The sequence below is a fragment of the Macrobrachium rosenbergii genome, chromosome 44 (assembly GCF_040412425.1).
Source record: "Macrobrachium rosenbergii isolate ZJJX-2024 chromosome 44, ASM4041242v1, whole genome shotgun sequence".
Taxonomy (NCBI): domain Eukaryota; kingdom Metazoa; phylum Arthropoda; class Malacostraca; order Decapoda; family Palaemonidae; genus Macrobrachium; species Macrobrachium rosenbergii.
The window spans coordinates 7,556,453-7,579,222 of NC_089784.1; the positions used below are offsets into that span (position 1 = coordinate 7,556,453).

At 36.1% G+C, this 22,770-nt stretch overlaps 1 protein-coding gene across 15 annotated transcripts in view; it reads right to left on the bottom strand.

Annotated features, from left to right (window-relative positions):
* Nucleotides 1-22,770, bottom strand: part of Galphao (G protein alpha o subunit) — a 421,275-nt gene that overhangs the window by 97,681 nt on the left and 300,824 nt on the right. For all 15 annotated transcript variants that reach the window (XM_067087655.1, XM_067087658.1, XM_067087657.1 and 12 more), the window contains one exon: nt 3,563-3,704. In XM_067087655.1, the coding sequence (XP_066943756.1) occupies nt 3,563-3,704 (142 nt within the window). The remainder of the gene's footprint in view (nt 1-3,562; nt 3,705-22,770) is intronic.

Genomic DNA, 22,770 nt, shown 5'->3' on the forward strand with positions numbered 1-22,770 from the left:
GTTTTGGATATGTCCCAAAAGACACCACAGTCCTCTTTCCCTTTAAAAGTTGTGATAAAGCAGTACCACAATCATTATTATTATCATAATAATAATAATAATAATAATAATAATAATAATAATAATAAAAATAATAATAATAATCCTGCTACAGAATACTACTAATAATAATCCTTACAATACACGAAAATCTACATCTATTTCTGTATTCAAACTCTACTTCCTCACTAATAAAATTTATGTAAGCATATGACTGCATTTCGTACAAACTTTCCCCTCCCCCACCCTCCTCTCTCCTCTCTCTCTCTCTCTCTCTCTCTCTCTCTCTCTCATGCACCCAATGGCGAGCACGCAAGCGTTGCAGAATTCTAATTTCTTTACAGACAGACAACTACAGACATTTCCTGTGAAATGGCACACGGCATTTCTATACGACATGCTATATAACTGTAGCGTAGGTATGCGCCTTTGGACTCACTTCTGGTTCCCTACCGTGTCATCAATCAATTACAGACTCAGTAATAATGCTTAATGTATGGCGACAATCCTCAATAATGATACTTAATGTGCGTGGGTCACGAACAAAACACAATTAAACGACACATTCTACTCGGATATGCGTATGACAATTTTTTTATAGATGACTGGCGCTTCCCTTATGCCTTGCAAACATGAAGACTGATTAATTTAGTACTGCAATGTTACGTCACTAACACCACAGTCCAACAAGAGGAGAAAACTGGACGACATGCTATGCACGACCTTCTTCTTCCTCGAGTTTAATGAGAAAACTCTCTTTTTTTCTCTCGTGGCTAAACTTACGTTATTCCCACTTGCGTTCAAACTCCCAGAATTTACGCGACGCAGGTAATTAGATGCCACGTTTGGTTCGTTTCTGATGGGCAAACTTTCGATAAAACGACAAGAGAGAGAGAGAGAGAGAGAGAGAGAGAGAGAGAGAGAGAGAGAGAGAGAGAGAGAGAGAGAAAAAAAAAACTTTATTTATTATTTTAGTCAACTGGGGTCATTTACGAGCAACTGAATATTACCTTACTGTTTCATTTACATATGACAAGTTTCACATAAAGGTTATATGAAAACACTAAATCAACCTTTTTCGATATCTTTAGTTTTCTCCGTCCTTTACAATATTGTATACTCTCGCAGACGTAGGTATTTCTGAAAAGCAGTGCATACAGTGATATTAAGCGAACTATCGTATTTTGGAAGAGAGGCAAAACGACAGATCTTTCTCGCCGACTCATGTTCACTCGACTACGTATGTACATAGCGTCAAGCACCAGGAACAGTGCTCTTGGGTGAGGAATGCTGGAATTCCAGCGTGAATAAAGAATGGAGGGAGGAATGGCTAGTCCCTTTAATCTTGTCTACAACAATAGGAAAAAATACATTACCTAAGCAGCCTTCAAATTTACAGTCCCTCTTTACTCTGTGACTGGGTTAGTATTGCAACCCTTCCTCCCTCCCACACGCACACACGCACGCAAATATATATATATATATATATATATATATATATATATATATATATATATATATATATATATATATATATATGTATGTATGTATGTATGTATGTATGCACTGTCTAATACCGCAAATATCGTTTGATATCGAATTCACTTACTTTGGGGGTAACTTACACCCAAAGAGAATTCTAACTGGTAAGCGTCCCTGTGCCAGCCAGGAAGTGGTCAAAGTCACAGTCTATCTTTGTTTCAAAACTAGGCCGCGGTTCGAATCCTGACCGGCACACTAGCATTCATCAATTACAATTCCCTTTGGGTGTAAGCTATTCCCAAAGTGTAGAGAATTCGATACAAAACGATATTTTTGGCTTAATATTTGTGAATATATACTGTCACGCGTGTAAAGCTTACAAAAATTCATACATACATATATATAAATATATATATATATATATATATATATATATATATATATATATATATATATATATATTTTTTATTTTATTTTGGTTACAATCTTTTACACTTTTCACAGGCAAAATACTTTTATAAATAAAGAAAAATTCATAATAAAAATATATCTTCTCGTGACAAATTCCAGGAATAGAGCCAAATATTACCCTTGCACCTGGATTCTGATGATGAATTATTTACCTACCTTAGCTTTCCGCATATCCAAGAGTTTGCATGACAAACACATGAATGAGTGTATGTATTCATTCACTATGGCAAAACTGGAAAAAAAGTTCTGCAGCAGCAACAGCTATTTGAACTCGCAAGTAGATAAAAGCCAGATTTTCTATCTATATACTAAGCCAATTCGCTCAAATCTTACATGGAATTCAGCGTTTCCCGGATCAAAAGACCTGTTCGAAGACTTGCCCTACAACCACAAAGCCATCACTACTTTATCATCATAACTGAAGTTGTCTTTTCATACTGAGTCTTCGTTCTATTTGTAATCCTTCAAACTTTCACCCTACTTATTGGTAAACACTTCTCGTTAGCCTCCCTTTTCTCCTTTGTTCGGACTGAACAACCACGCTCCACCTCCACAAAGAGGGGTTATCTTAGTAGCCACTAAATGCGTTCCATCTGTTATTTCCTTTGACACTCTTCTCGGGTAACAGACCTTTCAAGAAGCTTCATCTACCGTCTGCCATCCTTGATTCATCTTTTATATGCTAGACCTCTCTACACTGTCTTATCATCATTTCTAAACCTTAGTTTTAAACACCACATAAGTCGATCACTTTCATCTTTCCCCAATCCATATATACAGTATTAATTTCCTATCCCTGATCTCATTATGCATACACCCTTACTCTTGGTACTATTCACTTTACAAATAAACATAGACATAGGAAAACATATTTTTTCACATTCCGGCATTTTTCCCTTTGGAAAGAGTAGCGCCAAACGGACAAAGCCTCCCGAGCCCCAGGCACGTTTTTAGGGATGAGGTTGCTGGACACATACTCATTTCTTGGCTTCCATCTCCAGCTGGTACCTACTTACAGCTGGGTCAACTGGTGGGCCGTGGGCGATTGAAAATTAGTTCAGTGCTTTACAACTGAGCCAGTTCACGTATTATACATCCGTATATCATACACATAAATATCATATACATAAATATGTATATATAATATAATATACATGTATACAGATACTGCAAGTAAATTTTCACATGATTTACATAAATGTTAATGTGACTGGAAAATAACAGAGAGAATAAACATAAGCCCTCAAGCAGTTTAAACTCGTATCCACGCAAACAACATTAAGGTAATACTCTGCGTTTTTAAGTCATTATTTTCAGGACACGAGTTCAAACCACCTGAAGACTTGAACTTTTATTCTGTTGTCAGCAACATTAAGTGCAAGAAGTTGAAAAATACATATATATATATATATATATATATATATATATATATATATATATATATATATATATATATATATATATATATATATATATAAATATGCGTGTATGTATATATATGGGCACCAAATATAGAAGATGCAAAATCATCAGTTTTACCAAAGGAAAGAGTGCATATTACGGTACTGACCTCCCTCTCGTTGTTACCAAAAGATATGCCGAGGTTAGGCATAGCCCTAAGAATGGCCACTAAGGACTGTATAGTGTTCGAATACACGACCGGTCGATACTGCTTGAAGTCCTCGCTCGTAAAACCGGATTCGTGGATAATTCTGTAAAGAGAAAAAGATAACATATTTTAGTTAAAGTGAACACATAACAAACAAATAAAAAAAAATTAACTCGTCATTTATAAATACAGGAAATGGCTATTTTTCAAATGATAGCAATGATAACACACAATATCTGGGCCTTCACCACTTTCACTGAGGAAAAGAAAATAAATTTTTGACGAGAAATTCAGCTCTCAAGCAAGAGGAGGGGAAGATACCCTCTCAATAACGCCCTAAAAGAATCTAAAATGATACATCTGATATCCTCACGAAAGACACGCGACCAATAAAAGACAAGGAAATAAAAATCAGTAACTGAAATATATGATTATATTAAAAGCAACGAAGGCACTATAAAACCAAAGGCAATCATAGACTTATCGTCACTTCCAGGGCTAATTAAATATCGTAAAACTGTCACACCCTGACAGGTCGTTCGGATAGCTAATCCCGGTCTTGATAAGACCGATTTATCGTTATTGGCCTGCGCCAGTCATCTTAAAAGACGGATGTGAGATTAATCAATACGGCTCATCTGATGTCAAATTACCCAGAAAAAAAAAGGCAGTTCCGTGCACAGATCTATACACGAAAAGGACTTGGCAAGTCGTATAAAACAAAAACAGTTTCTACATTTCAAATCTTCGAATAATGTAAAATTCTAAAAACTTTAACAAAATTATTTTGTCTTTTCTCTTGAAAAAAGAACGAAAATAAAGGATAATCTTTAAATAAAAATAATAATTTCCTCATATAAAATTTTCAAACATTGCAAAAGCGCAATATACTTGATATTGTTATTCTGTCTTTTCTTCAGAAGAGAAAGAGCAAAGCTAAAAAAAGGAAAAAAGTAGGAGCGAAGTAACAAGGGCAGGCGGATGAGTCAATAAACTTGAACTCAGCCAGTCCCTCTGAGCGCTCTCTCTCTCTCTCTCTCTCTCTCTCTCTCTCTCTCTCAACAAATATACTTTTGGATACTCTCCATCATTTCGACCTCTATTCTCTCCAATATTTAATACTCTTACTTAAATAAACACTGATATGCTCTTCATCCTTTACCCTTCTAATTTCTTACACAGGTACTGTATAAATTTCACTTCACGCACGGTAGGGGAAAGGTACTCTATAAGAGTGAAGGAGCCTTCCAATATTCTACCCTTTCCTTTAACATGTACACAGTTCGAAAATCTTAATGAATTCACCCTTACCTGAACATACTGTAAAGACGTTTTTATATTACTTGACAGAATTATTATGCTTCAACACAAGGATTTTCGGTAGCGTTAACATCCAATGCATGTCATGACTTACTCAAGACCCTGGAGTGAGTCAGTTTTTGTAATGTTTCTGCCCATAAGATGTCCCTCCGAAACACCACTCTGAATATGATAATTGTGTCCTGGAATATAAACAATATAATATCAAGTGATTTCATTAAAATATTCTTTCACTCATGAAGATATTCTGGCAAATGTTCCAGAAGTTTCATAAGTAACTATCACAGTGTTATTAACCATATTTTCAAGCCTACAGTATGATGCTCGCTTGAGGTAAGTAAATCATGAACGGCTCTGAAATTCTTTCAAAGGAACTGAATCAGATCCTTAATTACGTAAACATATCCGCACAGCCGCGCAAACACAAGCACACCCTCTCTCTCTCTCTCCTCACACACACACGTGTATGTGTATATATACACAATGACTGCCTTTGCTGGGCGTTGGAGCAAAGTCTACCATACGTGAGGTGCAAATTATAACAGTTCTACAGACAAACAATCTGACAGTGTCATGAGCCATGCCGTACTAGCTTCATGTCGGCGGTAACAATTTTCATCTATTCCGGTGTCCTTACCTATTTCTGCCCGTTGATGCCGATTCATACAACCATTCACGGAGATTTAAACTAAGTGTCTTTTTTTCACCTCCCGTTTTCCCTTAGACCAAGGCCAAATGCGCCTACGTGCAATTAGTCATTACTTATACCATTTAAATTGCTTATACCATTTAAATTATAAGAATGAATCCAGAATTAACTAAGTTTCGGCACGCTTATTAATTTTCTGATATATATATTGTCAGCATGATCCGTTATGCACTTTGACATTTTTTATGAGTTAACACATACTCATATGAAAATAGCTTTACCTTCAATTTAATTATGCACTAAATTATCATCTTTTTCTTCTTTATAGTATTATTACAAACGGCGGCGTTATTATAATAGTTAGTATACTGTAACTACATATTCAATACCAGTGTCCCTACAGACATTATTATTGGACTCTCACCCTAATCAAAAGGACAAATAAGACCTGCAAGATCCGTCCCTTATCCCGCATGATATCTACTCAACCTGCCATATTCAAAGTCAAGTCGTTTATGCCAAGCAACATTTAATTTGAAGACCCACAACCAACCCCTAACCCCATAAACAAATTTTTTCGCTGTTATTGAAAAGGGTCCTAAGAATTCCCCCTTGATTCCGACAGTCCGGCTAAGGACAACCTGTCCCTGTCCATCAAAACCTCGTCGGCGGTGCCTCCCGGATGCCACCGGACTTGAAGGTCTTCCTCAACTCATCGAGAATTCATCAACTTTCAAATGGCACTCAATGGAAAGCGTTGAATGTCCTGGAGAGATCTGGAAGGGGGAGGGGGAGGGGAAGGAGAGAGGGACGAAACCGAAGTCTATATATATGGCATTTTCTATAGAGCCAAATCTAGGCTCAGATCGTTTACTCTACAAACACCCGTAGAAGATGGTAATTGTGCCTGAGTATGAAATGGAGAGAGAGAGAGAGAGAGAGAGAGAGAGAGAGAGAGAGAGAGAGAGAGAGAGAGAGAGAGAGACATACCACTAATTCTAATAGGAATCATACTTTTAAGAAATATAATCCTAAAATCAAACGAAAACTTTCATCTCTCGTAGATCCCACCCTTAATCCCCCGAAGAGGAACATAAATAAAAATGACATGCTCAAAAAATGACCTGTTCCAGAGGTCCTTTATTCCTCACACCGCTGGACTGAGGAACGGCCTCCCAGGGGATCTCGTGCAATTGGAACTTCAGAGTGCAAGAGAAAATGCAATGCATTACTACCCTAATACTATTCTCCTTCCATTTTAATACGTAACCATCTATCTACTGATTTATTTTTTTTATTTTATTTAAATAGGTGGGATCACTTCTTTCTGTATTTCCCTTTACGTCCTCTTACTTCTTCCTAATAAACACCATATTCTTTGGAAGCTTGAATTTCAAGTCAATGGCCCCTGTGGGCTTGTTCCATACGAATAGGTTTCATCTTTTGAATAATAATAATAATAATAATAATAATAATAATAATAATAATAATAATAATAATAATAATAATAACAACAATAATAATAATAATAATAATAATAATAAAAAAATAAAAATAATAATAATAATAATAATAATAATAATAATAATAATAATAATAAAACATATTTATGAAAAAATGTGCCTGAATCGCATCATCTCCCTTAGGTCTTTTCGCAATTTCAACTTAGCGTATTCCGCATTTCAACTGTTTCTTTAAAGCCATATGAAAACGAATCCTTTATGCTTAACTCTCGTACTTCTTTAATGATACAAAATTGTTTCAAGAAGGGGCTGAGGCAAGCAGCCCCATCCTACAATATTGTTTGACCCTGCCCTTCGAGGAAGTAAGAGTAAAGACAGTCTTCGTTAAAATCTCATTGTACTAACGCTGCTTAATTAGTGAATGATGCAACTGGTAGTTAAACAACTGTGGTGGTCGCAACTCCCCCTCTAAAGAGGAAAGGCGTATGATATATATATATATATATATATATATATATATATATATATATATATATATATATATATATATATATATATATATATATATATATATATATATATATATATATATATATATATATATATGTACATGATAGTGATCTCATTTGTTGGAATGGAATGCAATATAAAATTAAGGCCAAAGGCCAAGCACTGAGACCTATGAGGTCATTTAGCGCTGAAAGAGAAATTGAGAGTAAAAGGGTTTTAGAGGTGTAATAGGAGGAAAACCTCGCAGTTGCACTGTGAAAATTTTTTGGGAGAAGGTGGAAAGTAAAATGGAAGAAAGAATATGAACGGAGGCGCAGTAAAAGAAATGAAAAGGGTTGCAGCCAGGGATCGAAGGGACGCCGCAAAGAACCTTAAGTAATACCTACAGTACGCCGCGTGAGGTACACTGATGGCGCTACCTCCTACAGGGATTTCATTTGTTGGCATCTACTAATAAAAGAGATGCGATTACAAGACAAATATTTTTTCTAGAGACCGAAAACAAATTAATTAACTTCTTTCCCATACGGGAGGAAAGACACCTCTCTCGAAATTTAATAACCCAAGGTTAATTGATTTAGCAATCTACCGGATAACATACATACATACATACATACATACATATATATATATATATATATATATATATATATATATATATATATATATATATATATATATATATATATATATATATATATATGTGTGTGTGTGTTTGTGTGTATGTTTGTGTGTGTCTGTGTGAAGCTTACATTTCTTAACCATTTTTAGTTAGACATATCTATACAAAATTTAAACATTTCAGTAGACATACAGAAAAAAGTATTGCTTAGTACTACACCAACTACAAATGCGTAATGCAACACGCAAATGACGTTCAAATTACAATTCAGACACAAACAACGAGAGAGAGAGAGAGAGAGAGAGAGAGAGAGAGAGAGAGAGAGAGAGAGAGAGAGAGCTGATAAAAGCCTAGCATGCATAACATCATGACTGTTTTACGAAACAATAATGTCCTCAGAACGGGCCGCCTCTCTTGCGTGCGGACCATAACAAGGTAATCTCAGTTTCATCAAGCTGATTAAGGACCTCTTCCGAGAAGCGAAACTCCCATACGCGCGCTCTAACACGACTAACGATGCCCTAACCGGAACCAATCTGAGTCTATGTAAACGTTAATCAGTTACTAAGCAAGTTGAGAGATGTCCACATGAAGTAGAGATAAAATGAGCAGCTACCATTCTATAGAGTTCCTCCACATTCCTTCACTCTCCCAATCAATTATGAATTCTCTTGACCGGAAATGATTGAAAAATCCTCACTAACTGGCATCTGTAGTTGGTGTAAGTGCTCATGATTTTGTTCATTTACACGATCCAATATAGATGTAGTAAACAATATTTTTTCTGTATCTACTGAAATTTTTAATTTTTCTGCTTTTTAAATGCAAGATCCTTTAATCTTTAGAACTACCCCATTTCAGCTTTTCCCAAGTTATACTTGATAACTTAGCTTGAAAGAACTTGAAAGAACTCGAGAATATATTCTATAAAATGTTTGTAAAATAAACCTTCGTGTTTACCTAATTAACGACTAACACTATTAAGGAGCACGAGGGGTTTAGAAAAGGTTTTGGGACCCCTTATTCAGCATTAGACTGATTGCCAATTACGATGAGAAGGATATACACACAGTTTACGTCATATGTAAATATGCGACTAGCATCACGTAGACGTGAATAGTTTCAAATTAGAAGAAGAATAAAATTTTGAAGGTCAACAGCTCTATTTAATAGAGTACCTGACAATTCAGACATATTTATTTTTGAATATATCAAATTCGACTTCATCACTTCCAAAGCTTACCTAGAAACAAAACCAACTCTCACTACCCCTCCAGATGTTTTTCAAAACGTGACGGAAGGAATTCATTTTCTACGATGAAAATGATGCTTTGGAGGGCTGTAGCAAAATTCCACTTCGTATGGGAATACGCAGACTGAAACGAACCGACACCCGAATTAACACTAAATTCCAGCAGCAACTAAATGACTGAAATTCTAGAGCCCGTATACCAAAAAACCCTTCAATTCATCTTGCCTTCATGACGGCAAGTTCGTTTGACATGAGGCTGCTTCCTCCCACACACGGTCGATGCAGCACGGGTACCTAGGCCGAACCCGGCAGTCAAATACAGCTAATTAACCTGACCCAATTAGCCAATCCTCTTATTGTCATTCGAAAAGATACGAACATGTTTCTGCGCCTGCTTCTATTTTCGGAGCAGCGCACGAGCCGTTCAACTTTAAACTGTTAACAGCACGAGAATTGAGTAATAACGACAAAGCGATGCGCCTCCTTATGATTTTATGTTTAAATAATACGATTACGAGACTTTATTCGCTTCTAATACAGCATGGGCCGTGTTTTATTCAGATTCAGGCAACGTTATGTATACAGTACAGTAGTTGCAAATTTCGTACGTGAATATTTTTAATAATTTAAAAAATATTCACATCCAAGTTTAAAATGACAATTGTTTAATTAGTCTCTTTATTCAACACTTTCAAATCCTTCTTTATAGTATTTAGTGTCGTACTGAAAGACCATTTCAATCTGAGATTTCTGGAATAATACGGCTTCTTTACTATGAGTACAGATATATATTTAAACATAAAAGTTATAGACCTCATAATCTAATAATTAGTACAGTTATTAAGTTAACTGTAAAATTAATGATCCCACTCCAGATTCCTTATTTTTAAAGGATAATACAGTACGTAACCCGCAAAATCTTAAATATATTTATATTCACATAAATTTATTTTAGACAATGTCATATTATAAAATTTAAATGAAATATGATGGTGCTGACCGCGCGCGCGCGTGTGTGTATGAGAGAGAGAGAGAGAGAGAGAGAGAGAGAGGGTAGCTGTCCGAGAAGTGACGTAACGGAGGGAGGGAGGGGAGGGAGGGAGAGGGCCTAACTAGTGACATCCGCAAGACTCGGCAGGATGTAGACGCTTGGCCACCGCGCTCAGCCAACACGTCACCAAAAACAAATAGAGCCAAAATCATCACGAGGAGATCGCAGCCACATAAGATGAAGCGGAAGGGGAGGGGGGAGGGGAGGGAAGGATGCTGGGAAGAGGAGAGCAGAGGTTCTTAAAAGCATCAAAACGAATAAACAAACAAAAGATTAAGATGAAGCAGTGCATTGATTAAAACGTTCCAAACTTTCCTGCACGCTGCTAAATTATATCTCACAGCACCACCAACTAGTACACCTCTTGAAACCACAAATCAAATTATTACAAAAACAATTTGAAGAAGGTGGCTACATAGCAGCAACAGATGAATACAAAAACATATGCTTCAGAATTCTGGTGCAAGCGGCAATGGGTTACAAAAGTGCCCGAAGAGCAACCAGATGGGAGTAAATATTCATACCACTGGTATGAGACAAGTACGATACAGGTCTACATTTAAATTCACAGAAATAAACAATTATGTTACAGATAAGTTAGGAGAATGAGTTTTCAATCCATCCACAACATTCACCACCCTTAATGGCTGAACTTTATCAAGTAGTATTACTTAATTCAATGGTGTTTCATAAAGTATAACTAAAGGATATAATGTTTCTGGGAAGTGCAGTCTATAGTTACCAGCCGGGAAAATACGGTACATATATGAATCAAGTATAGAGAGAGAGAGAGAGAGAGAGAGAGAGAGAGAGAGAGAGGGGACCAGGCCAAACCTATCGCTCCAACAGTTAACCTCAACATAAAATACAAAGGCATCTCATTTTGTCCCTAGCTCCTCCATCCAATCCCACCACACCGAGAACCTACACATACATCACCATGGTAACTTCATCCAGCAATGCTCGCAGGATTCTGAAATTAGCAGGATCCCTCAAGTGACTGAGGTCATCCAGTTTCATTAAAACCAACGAAAATCAAAGAGGGGCAGGTTCAAAAGGAGGTCAACTTTACTGGAGCGGAACCAGAATTAACTCAACCGCCAAATATTTCATCAAAATATACCCCCGTGCATATAAAGAGAAATTTCTTTATCTCAATATGAGAGAGAGAGAGAGAGAGAGAGAGAGAGAGAGAGAGAGAGAGAGAGAGAGGTGCAACCTTGCCAGTCAACATGACCCTATTGAAGAGAACTGATTCTGGCCCGTTTTGGGCGAATGCATTTAATTGAAAATTTAACGGCGGAGCATTAAAGGGAAGAAGACGAGTTCTGAGCACCACGCACAAGAGCCGAGCAGACCCGACCTCGGCCGAGAGCAGTCGAGTCGACCAGATGCCCTCGCTTGCCATTGATCGCAGGAAGATACTGGTTATCGTCGACTATGCATGTCAGAGATTAATGCTACTGGAGCTGGAAAACTATCATATAGCCTATACGTGTGTGTGTGTGTGTGTGTGTGTGTGTGTGTGTGTGTGTGTGTGTGTGTGTGTGTGTGTGAGAGAGAGAGAGAGAGAGAGAGAGAGAGAGAGAGAGAGAGAGAGAGAGAGAGATTACAGTACTTCCTTTGGAATAGAACTTACTACCAATTAACGGAGACAAAAGTTTCTTAAAGTACCAATAACAACAGTAATTACAGGAAGTGAAATTTTAAAAACAGTAAATTTCCATCGTATTTGAAGGCGTTAAACAAAGAAAAAGTACTCCCAATCTTCTCCGACTTGTAAAGGCAATACGATCTACACAGAGGAGATAAAATTTCAAGTCAGCAACTTAAACAAAACAAAAAATAGTTACTGCCGAAATTTCACATAAAATACGAAACCATCTGCCTAAATAGACTCATTATAAGTCATAGCTGCAATTACAAAAATAACCGAGACTCTCTCTCTCTCTCTCTCTCTCTCTCTCTCTCTCTCTCTCTCTCTCTCTCTCTCTCTCTCTCTCTCTCCGGTGAATGAAAGGTGCCAAAGCCCAGATATGTCATCAGAAAGAAAGGAAAACAAAAATATATACAACTGTTCCATTTATCATAATCTGAACAATTCTGCACCACTGCTTGTTTTAGAAGTTCATCGCGCGTGAATTTTAATTTGACATTTTAATCGATTTCATCTGTTTCAAACTAAATACATAATTCCAGGTTTTAAAAAATCATAAAAATATAACGACCCACTGGATCATTAATTCAAATATTTTATAAACTGGTCGGTCTGCGGTATCTACCAGACCGCTGGAAGGCTTTATTATAAATAAATCGCCGAAAATTTTTCATATCCCAAAACGCACCGAAATATGGAATACAATTTTGTTAGACCGGAATTTTCCCTTTTTATATTCATTTCTTTAAAAATAACACAGAGGAAAATAACAGTGAACATAACTGTAAACAGCCCATTATATCCGCATCTTCGTGGGAAGGCAGACACCTGCAGTGACATTAGTCACGAATATTACTGATAAGTTTTCTGCTGCACCTATTGCTGTTGCAATGACTGGGCTTTGCTATAATTTTAACAAAAAATCTGCGGTTCCTTCCGCCTTCATTTTACAACCACGACCAAAAAAAATTTACATGACCTGCAGTGACAATGCAGCAGCTGTCTAATTTACAAGTTTAAATTAATGATTATCGACGGCAATATATATATATATATATATATATATATATATATATATATATATATATATAGAGAGAGAGAGAGAGAGAGAGAGAGAGAGAGAGAGAGAGAGAGAGAGAGAGAGAGAGAGAGAGCACTTCATTACCTTCCAGATTCAGTGTACAAAAGACGGTAACCATATGTAAAAATAATTCTACGCGCATGCCAAAATACACACACACACATTATATATATATATATATATATATATATATATATATATATATATATATATATATATATATATATATATATACATATACATATACAGTATACGTATATTAAAAATTTTCGTTCCCTCCTTGTTTATTTTTCTTGACAAAACTTTCTTCATCCCGAACCCAACAGCGGCACCATGAGCATCATCAGAATCACATCATCTGACGTCCTTTTCCGCCATCTGAGACTCTTCGTACCGCGCGGAAAAGCAATTCTCATTTAAGGAAATTTTAGTCTAAGAAAAAAATCTCTCTCTCTCTCTCTCTCTCTCTCTCTCTCTCTCTCTCTCTCTCTCTCTCTCTCTTAACTGTTATGGAGGTATAAAGTTCCGCATGAAATTTCCTCAGCAACGTACCAAGAAGATTCCAACTTTTCCTTCGTATTTTTGCCGGCTCCTTTCATGTTTCGGGGCTTATTTTAAGCAGGTTAAAAATGCGCCGAAGTTTCTTCGCAGCAATCGAGTTTTCTGTTCCGCCGCTGCAGCGTATAATCAAGGCCACCGAAAATAGATCTATCTTTCGGTGGTCTCGGTATAGTGCTGTATGAGCCGCGCCCCATGAAAATTTAACCACGCCCCGGTGGTGGCCTGTCCTATATTGTTGCCAGACGCACCATTATGGACTAACTTTAACCTTTAATAAAATAAAAACTACTGAGGCTAGAGGGCTGCAATTCAGTAGTTTGATGATTGGAGGGTGGATGATCAAAATACCTATTTGCAGCCCTCTAGCCTCAGTAGTTTTTAAGATCTGAGGGCGGACAGAATAAACGCGGACAGAAAAATGTGCGGACGGACAGACAAAGACGGCACAACAGTTTTCTTTTACAGAAAACTAAAAGTAACGATATTTACGTAAAGTGTTTATAATTGAAAAAATAATGTTATCTATAACGAAGGAAACGTCATGTCTCGAATAATTTTAAATAAAATTCTATACATCGACTAAGTAAGGAACTTGAAGTCCTTTTCCCCTGAAGAAAATGACACATTTGGGTAACCTCATTCTCTAAAAATTACAAATCAATTCATTCCAATACACGTACTGTCGGGATATTTATATTTCATTAGGCTTACGCACATCACATACATAATACCACCCTACTGAAATACACCAAAATTGAAGGCAATTCAACATGGCAATTTAATTTAGCCTTCATGGCAATTTAATTTAGCCTTTTTCCGTTGCCTCGTTCCGTCTTTTGAGGAAAACCTGAACTTCAAGGCTATTTTTGTTCAAGCAGAGGGAAGTATCAAGTTTGTGGAAGGGGAAGTTGGCATGTGGGATGGGGGAGGATGGGGGAGAGGTCTCTTAATGATCATTTTGTGTTTGCCCTTTCCTTTCACCAACCCATCCCACACCCCCACACACACACACCCACACACACACACACACACCCACACACAAACCCAATTCAGCTTATGACAATGAATGATGGCGGTCGATTCAATGGCAAACGTGAAAGGCAAAGGGACGATGAAAGAGAGAAAGAAGGAGAATGAGAGCATTAATAACGTTATTAATCAGCAAAACGCTCGGTCATTATTAATGTTCATAATGATGATTTACCGAGATCACAGAATATAACACTGAAGTTTAAAAAAAGTAAATATTATGCGCAACACTACGTGCCCGAGAGTATGCATTAGGTTTTACACACACACATACAGTATATATATATATATATATATATATATATATATATATATATATATATATATATATATATATATATATATATATATATATATATATATATATATACACACATACACATACATATATATATATATATATATATATATATATATATATATATATATATATATATATATATATATATATATATATATATATATATATATATATATATATATATATATATTCACTAGTACGGACTGCCTTCAGATGGTTCAGACATGTACGTAATACACTGTTTATTTACTCATGCAGTTTAGTAAGTGGGCTGAACAATCAAATCGGAGAAATTTTACTTAAAGGGTCATGGACAATCTTATAAAACCAAAGGGTAAAATCAGAAAGACAAAATTCACTCAAAAGCCGAAATACACTGCCAATTTTTTACGAAAGCTTGAAGCTATTCACATCAAGATTCGTCACTTCGAGTGTGGATAAACTTCTTTCCCTAAATGGTGACAAAACACACACTTTAAATGGAAGAAGAAAACCCACAGGGGGGCAGCATCCTGGATGCTGACGCTTGGGAGTAACTGGGGAATCGCGGGCCTACGCCTAACAACACCAACAAAGGGTCGACTGCAACTATGGTTTCATCTCTCACTGAAACGTGACTTTACCTCAGCCCACACAGAATTCAAGAGTTTCATCCTCCAACAAGTCTGGTATAGTTTAGGGTGCAAAAAAAAAAAAAAATAATACACAGTAAACTGCGTAAATTAGGAAAAAACTGCGTTACGAAATACGGACTTGTGGCGAGCCCTCACGATTGTTGGATGTTTTAAACTGGTTTAGTTTTGTGTGTTACCCCTGAACATTTAAATCAAATACTTTTTAAATTTCCTATTGTTTAAGTAAAAATCATATAATATGTTACTTACTAAATCACATTCAGCCACTGCAAATTACAAAGGACAACTGAGATGTCAGAAAGCCAACCAGTGACCGAAAAACTAAAGTTCTCTCTCCCTCTCTCTCTCTCTCTCTCTCTCTCTCTCTCTCTCTCTCTCTCTCTCTCTATATATATATATATATATATATATATATATATATATATATATATATATATATATATATATATATATATATATATATATATATATATATATATATATATATATATATATATATATATATATATATATATATATATATATGTATATGTGTGTGTGTATGTGTGTTTTACTGTTCTGTATACTTACATAGGTTTCTGAGTTCTTGGAAAATGGCTTACACTATGTGAAAGAAATCAATACAGGGCATATGTCTGAATCTGACATTATTATTATTATTATTATTATTATTATTATTATTATTATTATTATTATTATTATTACTTGCTACAACTTTAGTTGGAATACCTGAATGCTATTTTCCAAACGATTCCAAATGGGGAAAGCGAGAAATATGAAGATAAAAAGCATATGCAACCTATTTGAACAGGTAAATCTTACTTAATGTAAGAATTTCGCAGAAGACCATAAAGAGGCCACATTAAGTTAACCAAAATTCTTTAGAAAGCTAACATTTGTGAACGACACGTTAACGGGAAAACGAAGTTACGGGAAATTTATGTGAAAAATGAATCATCCAGTTCGAATTGACACATTTGAAATAAATGATCAGAATAATCTAGTAAAACGGGACAAGATATAATAGAATGAAATGAAAAAAAGAACCTAATAACGTTTTTAGTGGCTGATAATAATAGAGAATATGGTTACGAGAGAGAGAGAGAGAGAGAGAGAGAGAGAGAGAGAGAGAGAGAGAGAGAGAGAGAGAGAGAGAGAGAGAGAGAGACCTCGCTTTGTTACGAAAAACTGGTGGTCGTTATGTTAAGAAAATGGAATATGTTGTTCTGAAGTGATTGCTTACTGTCCGTTGTTAAGGAAATGATTAATGTTTCTTTGTTGGGAAAATGATTAATTACTTTGCTATGAAAGGGATTTATGTCACCTTGTTACGAAATTGATTAACGAGATTTGGTCCTGTTGCTTTGTTGGCGAAATAGTTGATGTGTCTTTGCCATGGAAATGAATGACTTTGGCTTGGAGAGAAAACATTAATTGCTTACTGGGGAAATAATCTTTATGAAAAAGGTGGATCTTTTGTGGACTTTCTCAAACAGCCCTGTACTATTCTTGAATAAACAAGACTGACTGATATATTAATGTAAGTAACTGGAGTCACACCACCAATGGTCATCGTAGACGCAGAGGAATAAGTTAATAAAAAAAATCTGTTTAACAGAGAACTCCAGGGAGGCGCTGACCTTAGCTAAGATGCTTCCACATCGAAGATATCTGTTCCCTTTGGAGTTGCCTAACTCTGGAGAGAGAGAGAGAGAGAGAGAGAGAGAGAGGAAATGAGCACTGTTTTTTCCTCTCTCCCCCCTTTGACAGAAGTTTCTGTACCATAACCATTCTTATTGTTGTACCTACTACATTATCAGTCACACTTGGCTGAATTTTTTTTTACGGATTTGTTCTCCATTTTATATCATTGTCTAAAATTTTTCATGGTTTAATCCACATGTATTTACTCCTTTCCTTGTTTTTAACCCTAGTTTGTATTTCATCACCAGATTGATTCCCTTGGTATTGACTACCTCAGTTAGTTTATTGAATTCATATTTATTTCATTACATACGCTTCCCTCTATTGTTATCTAATCATTTATCTGGTTTACTCCAGGTTTCTTCAGATGATATTTGATTACCATCATGTACTTCGTTGTATTAATATCTTACTAAACGGTTATTTATTTCGCTGGAATTGACTTCCATCATCCAGCTGATTTCGTTCGTATTTATTCCGCTATTAAGTTTATTCCATCAGTATTTATTCCATCGGCGTTAATCCCTGTCACCATTTACGCCATCTGGATTATAAAACTGGCGTAATTCCAACATCCAGGATTTCTGTTAGTATCTAATCCACTTCGTGGTTCATTTAGTGGGATTTTGCTCCATCATCCGGATTATTCTGTCACTAGTATTAGCCGATGACCTCTTCCGTTGCCTGGTTGCACCTGAAGAAAAGCTATACCAGGAGTCCCGCAGGAATTTCAAACCTATCTTTGTCTAGTTCTCCCTATTGTGACACTGATCATCTTTAGTTTCGCCTTAAAATGAGTTCTTTCCACCATCTGTGCACCATTCCCTTCAAATATAACAAAATCCAGCGAATGCACAGCACTTCGGGGTGAATATGCCATTTCATTCACGGGCTAGCATGTGATGCAAGTTCAAGATGTCTAGGTAAGTTAACAATCAATATTTACAGGATATTGTGATTAGAAGGGAAACTATTGATTTTCATTGCGAATAAAATATACATGCATATATAGCATCGATTATCACTACCGCAACAATGCAATGGGTGTCAAATAAATACAAATTAACTGTGTACAAAATTGTTGCCCATGAACTAAAACATAAATTTCTCTATACAGAAATTACAATTACAAATATGCATTTTGTACCTTGCCAACCTTACTCGTTTACCATTTCAAACTTAGTTATTATTAACCGGCTGCTTTGGGTTAGTATAACTTCTCGTTGCACTTTTCGGTATGAATGCAGGTGGAGCTCTATTGATCGCTCTCACTCTCTCTCTCTCTCTCTCTCTCTCTCTCTCTCTCTCTCTCTCACACACCACCCTCGCTCTGCAATAAGCTCCCGACCAGATGATGGGCTAGTGACTAACAAAGGCAAATCATATACACACATACATACATATCTCTCTCTCTCCCCCTATACATACATACAAACATACATACACACACACACACACACACACACACACACACACACACACACATATATATATATATATATATATATATATATATTTATATATATATGTATATATATATATATATATGTAATATATATATATATTGTGTAAGCATGCACAATTTTTTAACCATCCTGTGGTCGCCCATTCTTTCCACATGGCCGAACCCATCTCAAAATAAATGATACACCCTTTCACCTAAGTTCACCTATTTTTCAATATGTCTACGTAGTTCCACGCTTCTCACTCTTTCATTTCTCCATATGTCACATGTTCTAGGCAAACAATTCCTCACTCCAGATACAACTTTTTCCCATACGTATTCAAAATGAAAAAAGTCAACGATAAAATATACGAAGAAAATTTGCACCTAAAACCTCTTAAAGGTTACTGTGAACTGCGAATCTCTTAATGAATTTACAGATTGGTGGTTACTCGTGGGTTATGCGAAAAGACACGCTCCATACTTACTTCATTCAATGAAAAACAACGCTTAGTAATAGAGGTTTCACCGAAATTATTATTCATCGACAAGACAACAAAACAGTCATACATATATACTGAATGTAGGTTGACTGAGAAAGTTCCAAGAGCTAACTACATAGTCACATAACTGTACCTTAAACTAATCCCAACCTCCCAAGAAAAAATACTCGGTTACCAGTGTTTTATATATATATACATATATACATATATACATACATACATATATGTGCGTGTGTGTGTGTTTGTGTCTGTTTGCATGTGGTAAATGGGATTAAATCAATTCATCTTGAAAGCTCTTCTGATTATTGGATAAGGTGTTCCGGATATTAAAAAATTACCCAAAATAATCATTCGAATGCTGCCACTGCTATAATATGGACACCACACCAATCTCTGCACACAAAAATGCCACAGACTGTACACGAACGAAATAAAGAAGTTGATTTCAAACGAAATACACAGACAAAGTGAACTTACAGAGAATCAAGATACAAAAGAAACTTTGCAATCTATTATAACATGTCTGATAACCTTATCATAAGCCTGAAGACGTAAAATCCTGGAAAACCCGACAAGGCAGGGAAGAATGCGACACGAAAAGATGAAAAAGAAGAAATTATATAAATGAAAACCAAACGAAAACATAAGACTCGAATAAATAACTGACCGAGGCCAAGAAATATTGTGGGGAGGCTTTACCTAATCCATACAAAATCTACAGTCGAGATTCTTAACACTGAGAGAGAGAGAGAGAGAGAGAGAGAGAGAAGTACAAGTGGTGCAAGTTGATGAGGAGTGGCCCTCGTAACGACATATACCGGCAACAGAATTCTAATGCGATTTTGCAGCGAATTTCCTTGAGAAGGATCAACCGTCCTGGAGAATGAGCAATACTGTATTTTCACTGAGAGAGAGAGAGAGAGAGAGAGAGAGAGAGAGAGAGAGAGAGAGAGAGAGAGAGAGAGAGAGAGTCCATGTTTCATCTGCCAAGCAGATAGTGATAGAGATGAAGAGACGAGCGGGCATACGTATAGTATTTAGCAGACAGGACAGGAAGAGCGGGACAATTGGTGCCAATCGGCTCAACAGCACGCCTATGGGAGCAGGAAGGCAGATCGAACCCCCACGGACGTGCTGCTTCAATAGAAGGGAATCGGTTTACTTGGGCGTTTTCTGCCACACGTTTCACTCGTCTTAATAAGTAACGCTGATTGACTGGGGTACGAGAGAAAGGCAAGACTAAGCTGCAGTCAAGAAGAAGAGTATTTTAAAGGGAAAAGCATGGAATGAGGGTAGTTAACGGTACCGGTATGATGTAATGGTCTGACGGTGGTGTTTAGTTTTGCAGTTCGTTTGCAAAGAAAAAACTCATTTGAATGAATGTCATTGGTTTTACAATGACGGTCAATGACATTTCCAGAAAAACTCATTTGAATGAATGTCATTGGTTTTACAATGACGGTCAATGACATTTCCAGTGCACTAGGAAAGTGTTGAATAAAGCATTATATATATATATATATATATATATATATATATATATATATATATATATATATATATATATATGTGTGTGTGTGTGTGTGTGTGTGTGTGTGTGTGTGTGTGTGTGTGTGTGTGTGTGTGTGCGCGCGCGCGTGCGTGTGGATTTGATTACACACAATTCCATAAACTCATTCCCTATCTTTCTCAATTACAAAACTGTAAATTAACCGTAGAAAGGAAGCTAAAAAAAAAAGTAAAGATTTTTGTTAAAATTAACGTATATTCCATTCAATGCGCAAATCATAATCTTAACCCCATGCTTCGACAAATGATCTTCTGAAAATTTTAAATTTGACCAATCATAGGAGAAAAGACGAAGAGACGCTCTTGTCTTGACTACAAGTTACAAAAGAGCCGCAAATAACTTGGCATTTAATCCCAAAGACAAATTTAGTAACCCGAGGCAGACATCGAAAGGTTCCTTTTTTAATCATTCAGAGGCACAGCCCCACCTCGCATAAATGTCAGGGCGAAGCGGTGAGACGGAACGGCCAACGAAAGTCAAAAAGAGCGAGCTTACTTTTTCCACGGCGAAAACGAAAAATTTTATTACCCTACTAGAATCAAACTGAGGAGTTACACACACGCGCAAGCACTATATATATATATATATATATATATATATATATATATATATATATATATATATATATATATATATATATATATATATATATATATATATATATATATATATATATATATATATATATGCATTAGCAAGGAGAAAGGTGAAAGTAAATGACGTGAACTGAGCGCTTTCGTGTACTTCCAAACCTCATCAGGGTTCAGGTACAAGTGGCAAGGAAATAAATAGTAAATATAGAGTCACACGAAGACTTCGTGGCAAGACAAACAATGCTAAAAAGATAAACTACGCTAACAATTACCGAACAGTGGTAATGCTTAATAGCCTACTTGTTTTAGAATACCATTCGTTGAAATTTCATCAACTTTATACAAACCTAGGCTGATATTTAATAAATTGTCGCAGTCTTTTTTAATTATACAGGATTCTATTGAATTTCTTTTCACTAGATCTTTGCAAAACATAATTTCCTTTGATTCGGTCCAAATAATATTATGATTATTACTATTATTCATGTGTACAAATAATGCGCTTGACATATTACCAGTTCTTACACTATATTTGTGTTGTTTTAATCGAACAGCCAGCGTCTTCCCACTTTGTCCTACATAAGTTTAATTACAATGTTTACATTTCCCGGTGAATTTCTAATTAGCAAGTTTCTAATAGTTCCTAGCGTTTTGAACACAACATTGGTACCCCGTCTTCTTATGACTATTTATTTCCTTGTCACTTGAACCTGAACCCTGATGAGGTGTGGAAATACACGAAAGCGCTCGGTTCACGTAATTTCCTTTCACCTTTCTCCTGGCTGATGCATATATGACCATCATACGTCCCCAGTGATTTGTGATTTGTTGAAATATATATATATACATATATATATATATATATATATATATATATATATATATATATATATATATATATATATATATATATATATATATATATATATATATGTGTGTGTGTGTGTGTGTGTGTGTATAATACCTCTTTCTTGCCCTCTACTTTGGAAGAATTTAGAATTAGCTTTGTCAGTGGTTGTTCCTTCTAAAATGAGGGATATAAACCTTCGCCAGTCATTGGCTTTCTACCCTTATCCTTTCCCTTCTCCATCGCTAATTGAAAGTGTACTTGAGCTATTACGCTATAAACAAACCCTTAAACCGGCTTCCTTTCCCGGCACTGGTAATCAAACACGTACGGCGACACTGGTGTGATCTTGGTTTATATCCTAAGTACGCAGAAAG